Below are 8,521 nucleotides of genomic sequence, written 5' to 3'. Positions count from 1 at the left end.
CACCAGGGGTCACCGAGACGATCGTCATTGGTAATGGAAAAAATATAAACAGACTGTGTGCAAAAGACGGAAGAAACAGTTGCTTTATAGTTTCTGTTCTTCAATAATAATAAAAAAACGTAGTCTCCAAATCTTTATAATTCAGGTTTATAATGTTTTATTTAATTTAGGAATAGCATTCTGGTGAGGAAAACCCAAACATTTTGTTGGTTTAGGGATAGTCATGTTTTAATATATTGAGTCTAAAAAATAATCTGTAATCTACGGAAAACAATTAAAGCCACATGAGAAAATATGTTGGGAGGTGACCAAAAGTGTACTAAAAAGTATCTCAGAATTTTGAGAAAAAACTGAACTCAACATTTTGTTTGACTTTTGGTCAGCCCTAGTCCTCATTCATAGGAATCAGCCTGTATCTACCAAGTGTTTTTAATTATGGCAAGCAACATCGCCCCTGGGTGCAAAAAAAGAGAGAAATACCAAGAAGCTGACATCAGTGTCCACAATGATACAGCCCTGTCCGCTATGTGAATACCCCCTTATGATCTAATCCTAGGTCATATCTACAACAACAAAAAACACACCCCTCACATGGGGATCTGACATAAGTAAAAAAAACTCAAATTGCCAAACCTCTTCTTTCGGTTTTATTTTAGCTGAGTAACTCCACACTAGAAAAAGCAAAAATCGAACAATATTGTATTGCCTACCAATAATTACCCCTTAATGTAACAGTGTTGGAATTAAAAACCTGATGGAAACATTATTTATTTCTAAAGGGGTTCATTTTATTTACAGTTTTTTTTTCTTTGGCCATTTGGGGGCAGTGACAATAAACTGCCCCCACAACATGGATATATGATCACCTTATAAAGTTAATGTAGAAAATATTTGAGCATAGTCAACAGACATGTAGCCACATTATCATTCATTTACAGTCGTGTTTGTGTCCAGCAAATTCTAGTCTACAATGAAACGAGTAAATGAAAGCTTTGAGCCTGAAAGCCTAAACAATCTGCTGAGACAGACTGCTTAAGTATTGCTGCCCATTTCCTGTTGTGACAGTATACTTACCTGACTATTCCATTTTTTATTGATTAAATAATTTATATCAATGATTTTGTAATGTAGACTTTGGTTTAGGAATTTATGAAATTCATAATTACCACTTTTAGTAAATTAGCACTGCTGCCCATACAAATGTACTTCAACATTACCTTTTAAGCCCTCATACAAAACATAAAAAATCACAAAAATATAATTTGGTGAAAACAGCACTCGGAAATATTTTTCCTCCCTTATAAATTCCAAAGTCTACATTTATATTTCAAGTGTTCATTGTAATAATCAAAACAGTCTGTGTTATCATTACAGTGAAACTAAGAAAACCTAGTTTGTAAGAACCTGATTCCTGATCATGGGTAAGACTGACACATCAGATCAAGTCAACAATACTGACTTTCAACAAATCCGTTTCCCTGATAGCTGTTTAAGTCTAGCTGCTGTGTAATTGATACAATATTAAGCTTAAGAGGAAATACAGCAGAAGCAAAAATAACCCTGAAATAATGAACAGATTCATCAATCAGCATTGGTATCTACACTCAGGGAAAGATACCTTCCTTTGGCTGCACGGCAGAAATATAAAGTTAGTTGGCAACACTGGACTGGCTCCCTGATTGAACCTTTGAAATGTTGTGCATGCACATTTTAACAATGCCTGTACGTTGTAACTGTCCTTTGCATCACAGTCCAACAAAAAGCACCAAACACTGAAGACGCTAATCCTCCTGCTCAGAAGCTGCCTACTCCGCTCGTGTTGGAGACGTCTCTTGAACAGGAACTCCGACGGTTTCAACGTGCAGCAGCGAGACAGAGGGGGTCCTGTCCTCTGCTGGAGCCTGCAGGTCCTGCTGGGACGAGGTAAACATCAGAAATATATTAGACAAAAAGGTTACATGATTAAATAAAGATGTGCAAATAACACATTCAAAAAGCAAAGTATAATAGATTCAGCAATAATAGATTGAGCCACTATATGTCTACTGAGTTAATAAAGCAACTGCCTCGTAAAGGAATTAAGCCTAATGCTGGTTTGAGTCCCTAAATGTCTATACCAGAGGTTTTCAAAGTTGGAGGTCGGTCTTTTAAGGGATGCTGAATACTGATTTAACAGAGACTCAGTAAATAAAAAGGAAAAACATTATAATCAATCAATCAAAGTTGATGTATATAGCCTAATATCACAATGTATCACAAAATGTGCCTTAGGGGGCTTCACAGTTTGTACAGAATACATTCAGTTAGATGCATTAGTTTTCCATGGATCATATAATATAGCCTTAATGTGTTGGATTAAGGAGGTAGGTCAGAGACACAGTAGTTTTAAGGACAGATTTTTTTTTATGTACGTAATGTAGCCTGATGTTATTCTAAACAGCAATATTAAGTTATCTTGGCTCACAGTATCAGAATTTGTAAACCCCTGGTCTAATCTGACTAAGATGTTATTTTCTGCTACATGTTACAAATGGCAATTAAACAATTATTAACTCAATGTACTTTTTGCAATGGAATTCCACTTCTTTATTGATAAGAAAAGAAAAGATTCAATTATATATCTATCAACTATACTCATTAGGAAAGAGAAAGTAGAATAATTATGGTCATACAGAGAATTATTATTTGGAAGCTAAACGAGAAGAAAATATTAATTTCTTCAGATTTTGGATATCATCAAATTCATTTATCAGTATGTCATGGTATTTTGGTTAAAATTGGTATTCCACTTCACTTAGTACATTATGTGTGTTAAAGTTTAAACAAACTTAAGAGGTATGGTGTGGCAGCAAAAACCCAGGACATGAAAATACAGCTATACATTTTATCCAAAAGTTACTGGCTGAACACATTCACAATATGGATCGTGGGAAGTGAGGAATTCAAATATGAACTATTTATGAAATACTTATTTACCAATTTATGTCGCCTGTGAATATTCACCATCCCATTTTTGCATGGGCAAAGCTGAAGCATTAAAAAATAAACAGGGTACTTTGAGGGTTAGAAAGCAGTATTTTTCCAAACTCAGACATTATTAATATTTATTTAATTTAGTTTTCAAGTAGTTAAACCACTCACCTGGACATCAGTCTGTGCACGCTGCCTTCCTTCTGGCTGAGAGCGAGCTGCCGCACTGTCTTTGCTGAGTTTCTCTGGAGGAGGTATTTCCTTCCCTCTCAGAGGTTTAGATTTCGCTGGAGATTCAGCGGGTTTAGATTCAGTTTTGGTCGTGTTAGCAGCAGCATTGCTAGCACTCTCTCCTTCCATCTCTTGTGTCTCCGTCTGGTTTTCTGACTCAGCAGAGACAATCCGCTCCGGCTCACTCTGCGCAGTATCTGCCTCGTCCTCGCTGTCGGGGGGCTCGGCTGCGTGAAGTGTTTCCACAACCTCTATGGCTGGCTCCTCACTCTGTCTCTGACCAACCTGGTTCCCTCCACCATTAGCGGGAGCTGCTCGGAGCCTCAGGGCAGGTTGTGGTGCGTCCCCGCCCGCTAAGTAGTCCCCGCCTGCCAAGTAGTCCCCGCCCTCGATCTGCTGGATTCGAGGCTGCTGCTGCTGCTCCAGCTGTGGAGGAGGGGGATCCCTGCGAGGTCGGCGGAAAGGAGCAGCGATGCCATACTGGAAGGCTGCCTGCACACTTCCATACATGCATACCTGTAGAGTCAATAAATATATATCAGTATAGAGAAACATTTATTTTATGAGGGTCAGTGTATCTATCAACACTCCTTACCACAATGGCAAGCACGATGGTGAGGAGAACTGGGATCTGCAGGGTAATCGGTAGATCTTTGAGGAGGGCAACAAGAAACTCACTGATACCCTGCCCGATGTGCTTCAGCGGCTCCGTGATCAAGGTCGTGATGGTAACTGCGATCGCCTAAACAGAGTGGAAAATGTCACTATTTCCACACCAATATAGATATTCAAAACCAATAGAAGACTCTTGATTGTTAAATGGGAACATATTTATAAGACAGAGTCAAATGCTTTATATTCTTCCTCAATTATTGCCTTAAAACAACAATGCAACATTTTGGCTCTTTTATGTTTTTGATGTATAGGTAACATTTATTGTCACAAGGTGTGTTCTTAGACTGGAAACACATCCATGCTATTACAGTGAAATACCTTGGTTGGAGGTACCAGCAGAATGGGGTTGACCAGAAGGACTTCATAGTATTTCTTACAGGGGTCATCTTGAAGAGTCAAGGTGCTTCTGAAGAACTCTGTAGAAAAACAATTGAAGACATTAGAGGTAGTTAGGAAATCAACTGAAATTCAATTCGGGGACTCTAGCATCTTTCTTTAAATCTTGGTATCCATAATATTAGAGTGCCTCCTGTCGACAAATATCTACCGACAAACATCAGTTTAAAAGATACTCACCTGATGGTAACTCGTTTTCATAGTTTCAAATTATTCCATTAATGGCCTCAATGGCTTTTAAACTTCAACGTTGTTAAAGAACCGGTACTGTCATTACATCATGAGTTGAACAAGAAGCATAGACCCTATCATTATTTATTCTTCATGCTATTGCTGTGCAGTGGAAACCATGCATTTTCAAATATATTAACACTTGTAATCACCTTTCAAGCTGTCACTCCAGTCAAATTTCTTAATTCCAGTGCACTTTTCATAGTTCTCCATCTTCACTTGGTTTCTTTGGTGGTCAGCAAAGGCAATCTGAAAAAACAAATTAAAAAAACAAATTAAAAAAACAGCAGTATTACAAACCTGCCAAAAGAAAGAAAAGCGGTATTGAATGGCAGCTTAACACAAGCAATGGACCTTCACCTTGTACAGATAGAGCCAGTTCCAGACAATACTGACGAGGAAGCAGACAGCGAACAGCCGCCTGAACTGAACAAACCAGGACACCGTGGACCACAGCTGAGTGCATATGATGGCCACCATCACCAGCACACAGAGGCCCATCTGGAATAAACAGAGAGAACAGAACACAACGCGAATAGTTACACAAGATGGGGAAAATATACAGAAAATATGCAACTAAAGCATTTTAAAAGTACTCAGACATTAAGAATTTGCATTTTAAGGCTACATTAACCAGTTACTTTGCAACACATGATCCAATATCAAATAAGACACAAGCAAAACGTATTTAAGACTACACTTATTTTAAAGCCCTAATTCTGAACAGTGACTATTTTTATATAATAATAATAATACATAATTAAAGAATTTTCAACTCATAGACAAAGATTTCAGATGAATAAATGAGCTTACTTTTAATACTGTGTCAAGCTCCACGCCAAAGCTGTCTTCAAAATGCCACGTCCATGCCTCGTAGTCATGTGGTCTGAGATCGACCAGTATCTGACTGATGGCGTTGTCCAGAGCGCCGGTTCTCCAGCTGTCCTCGCCCTCCAGGAGAGCCTGAATCTCTGTCATGGCTTGGGTGGACATTCTGATTTTGGCATCATAAAAGACTTCTGCTGAGTCACTGGGCTAGGGCGGAACCGGGACAGGTAGCATTGTCAAATGAGGGCCACAAGATGATTGCAAAAAAAGCTTGGATCAATTTAAGTTTGGCAAAGACCTATTTAAAGTCCACATGACGAAGCGTTAACATTTGAAAAGACCACCTACCAGACCAACTCTTAGTATTTCCTTCCGGAGTCTAGTGAGGAATCGTTTGAAAACTGGATTGCATGTAGGCTGCTGTGAGATGACCGATATTTTCTTCTTCAGTTCTTCAATCTGAATGAAAGCAAAGCACACCATTTGTAAATCTCTACTTATCCATGAAGGAATCATGTCTCATTCCCATATGAATGTTCAGATTGAAACTAAAAGGACAATCAGCAAGGCAGGACTTTTTGTTTTCACGAGAAATGGAATTAGTAAATTACGATTAAAAAAGAATAACCTATCTGTTCAGGCGGTACCACAGCTTCAGGACAAAAACCACCAGACAGTTTCATCCCACAAGCCATAAAACGAAGAAGATTTGTATTGTTGTTTTTTTTATATATATATATGTTTTATGTCTTGGAAATTGCACTGTTGAGGAACCTGCGATCTAAGTTTTTCATACATTACATAATTACATCGTAGTTTTGTATATGTCATGACAATAAGCCTTGAATCTTGAAAACAGTTTTCAAAAGGCACAATAAGTAGGATTTGGTGGTTGTAGTTTGTAATAGGGCTGTGCAATTAATCGTATTTTAATCGCAATTACGATTTTGGCCTGCCACAATTACGAAAACAACATAATCGAAAAAAACTATTATTTTGTTTTGCTAGGTTGTGACAGTGCACTACAACATATTTGATCTAATTTATTTTTATTTATCATATTTATATATGTTTAGTAGCTTGTGGAAGTGCGCTCCAAAATATTTGTTGATCTTGTTTATTGGTATTTATTATTTTGATATTATTTATTTAAATGTATCATTTATTTTATTTATTTTTGTATTGGTTTTTCAGTTGAATTATACGTTCAGGGTAATCAACAGTTAAAAAGATACTGTTCAAATTATTATTTGTATTTGTTTTAATACATTTGTATAATGTTTTAATAAATGGATGTTTTAATAAATGGATGTTTTAATAAATGGATGTTTTCAAAGTCAATGAATAATCGTATTTAATAATCGTGATATCAATTATTGACCAAAATAATCGTAATTATGATTTTTGCCATAATCGCACAGCCCTAGTTTGTAACCTACCTACTGTAGAACACAGTTTTCGGGGGTTTTCGAAATGAACGTCATTGTGCACTTCAAGCCCTTGGCCGAATTTGGCGTCATAGCTCGAGTGATACCATTGCAAAATAGTCTCTAGCTTATGTATGAGTCTATACAGCACATTGTTTTCAGCTAAATACTTTTTTTATGTTATATATGATTTATTTGTGACATTGTCAAACACAGAAAGCATACATATATACATACAAAGACCCTCACATACAATAAAGGGAGTAAAAGAGACCATTCTACCAGGGAAATACTTTAACAAAAGCAGAGTTAAATCAGTGAATTACTATAGGTAAAACAAAATAGTGTATAACTATTCTATGCTATCTCTAAAAACTATGTGAGAAAACGTACATGAATTAACTCATGAATACACACCAAATCTTAATCCAACATTATTTCCTTTTAAAACTTGTTTTCTTTGTTTTTCTGTTGCATTAACACAATGATTGATTTATAAGTACTTATTTGTATTCAGACCTGATCTGCAGAAACACTGGTGTAGCTGTAGATACTTAACAGAACTTTTACCACATGCTAACTCTCTCTGACCACCAACCTCTCTCTTCAGATCCACCACTTGTGTATTGCACGACGTCAGCTCCTCCTGGTTGGAGTCCTGAGTAAACTCTCTCCTCTTGGTTGGCACATTTTCATAGTTTGTAGGCTGCAAGGCATACACACACTCGAATATTAACTGTCACAATATCAACATAGCTTAAGGGCCTTCAAGACAGTTTTTAACAATAAACGTCAACCAACCTCTGCAGGCTGCCTCATCGTTTTTGTGCTTGCATCGTAGTTGAGCATATCAAACGGGTCTATCCAGTCGTTGTCCGCCTCCTGTGCCGAGCCAGACAGAAACAGGCTGACAACCAGGACCACGAGGAGCATCCCGGCACTACGGGGGTATCTGCTAACTATATATCTGACAGAATATCCAGAAAGACTTCCTGGAAAGTGAAAGCAAAAGCAGGTGGCTTACTTTACCCCCTGTGCTCAAGCTAACCTGACTAAACAACGTTACTTAACAAGCTAATGGTGAAAAACTGCTTTGATAATTCAGACCCAGCGACTCAAACTGAGCTAAGAAGATACTTTGATATTCGATAGCTATAATAAAACGATGTATATTTAATACTTTCTACTCGAACACCATAACAGCTAGGCATTACATCAACAAACTGTCAGAGCCGCTTTACGGTACAAGCATCTGAGTCTGACGCAATTTACGTGCGTTGCAAAGGCTCAAGGGAAATGTAGTTAGTTGTAGTTTCAGAGAAAAGGGCAAATGTTATGCATCAAAAATAATACTCATGTAAGTTAGTAAGTTTACAAGTATAATAAACCAAATGAAGTCCTAATTAAATATATAAAAGTAAAGTTTAGGATGTGAAGAAAGGAGTAAGGAATAATTAAAAGTCTGTTTTATTACATTATTTTCATTTTCAATTGCAAATAGCACCATAGGCGTCATTTGCGCTGGGGACGGGCCCCTACACACGGCGGCGTGCGTTGAAGCTTCAACGCTTCTGCCCACTTTGAATGGGTTGGCGTCACGCTTTGCCGAACTGCATTGTGGGAGCAAAACAACAGGGACAGCTCAACAACTGAAAGATATTGTTAAAGACATGTGCACTTGCAGCAATGGAAAGTACATTTGTTATAAATCACCATATACAATACGAGGCTACGAAGCAAAACAACAAGGTGTGAAACAAGCA

At 37.6% G+C, this 8,521-nt stretch overlaps 1 protein-coding gene across 2 annotated transcripts; it reads right to left on the bottom strand.

Annotated features, from left to right (window-relative positions):
• Positions 1-766: 766 nt before the first annotated feature.
• On the bottom strand, positions 767-7,999 carry clcc1 (chloride channel CLIC-like 1). Of its 2 annotated transcripts, none has more exons than XM_034147275.1 (10): positions 7,560-7,999; positions 7,357-7,464; positions 5,680-5,790; positions 5,317-5,538; positions 4,864-5,004; positions 4,656-4,752; positions 4,195-4,292; positions 3,797-3,943; positions 3,142-3,717; positions 767-1,913 (listed from the first exon to the last, which is right to left on the bottom strand). In XM_034147275.1, the coding sequence occupies exons 1-10, from the start codon at positions 7,689-7,691 to the stop codon at positions 1,806-1,808; spliced, it is 1,740 nt and encodes a 579-aa protein (XP_034003166.1). In that variant the 5' UTR covers positions 7,692-7,999; the 3' UTR covers positions 767-1,805. The 2 variants fall into 2 exon arrangements, with proteins under 2 accessions (XP_034003166.1, XP_034003167.1); XM_034147276.1 differs by having other exon boundaries at positions 767-1,910.
• Positions 8,000-8,521: the final 522 nt, after the last annotated feature.

The sequence above is a fragment of the Trematomus bernacchii genome, unplaced genomic scaffold (assembly GCF_902827165.1).
Source record: "Trematomus bernacchii unplaced genomic scaffold, fTreBer1.1, whole genome shotgun sequence".
NCBI lineage: Eukaryota > Metazoa > Chordata > Actinopteri > Perciformes > Nototheniidae > Trematomus > Trematomus bernacchii.
The sequence above is the reverse complement of the archived record's forward strand: the minus strand, read 5'-3'. Positions and strand labels throughout refer to the sequence as shown.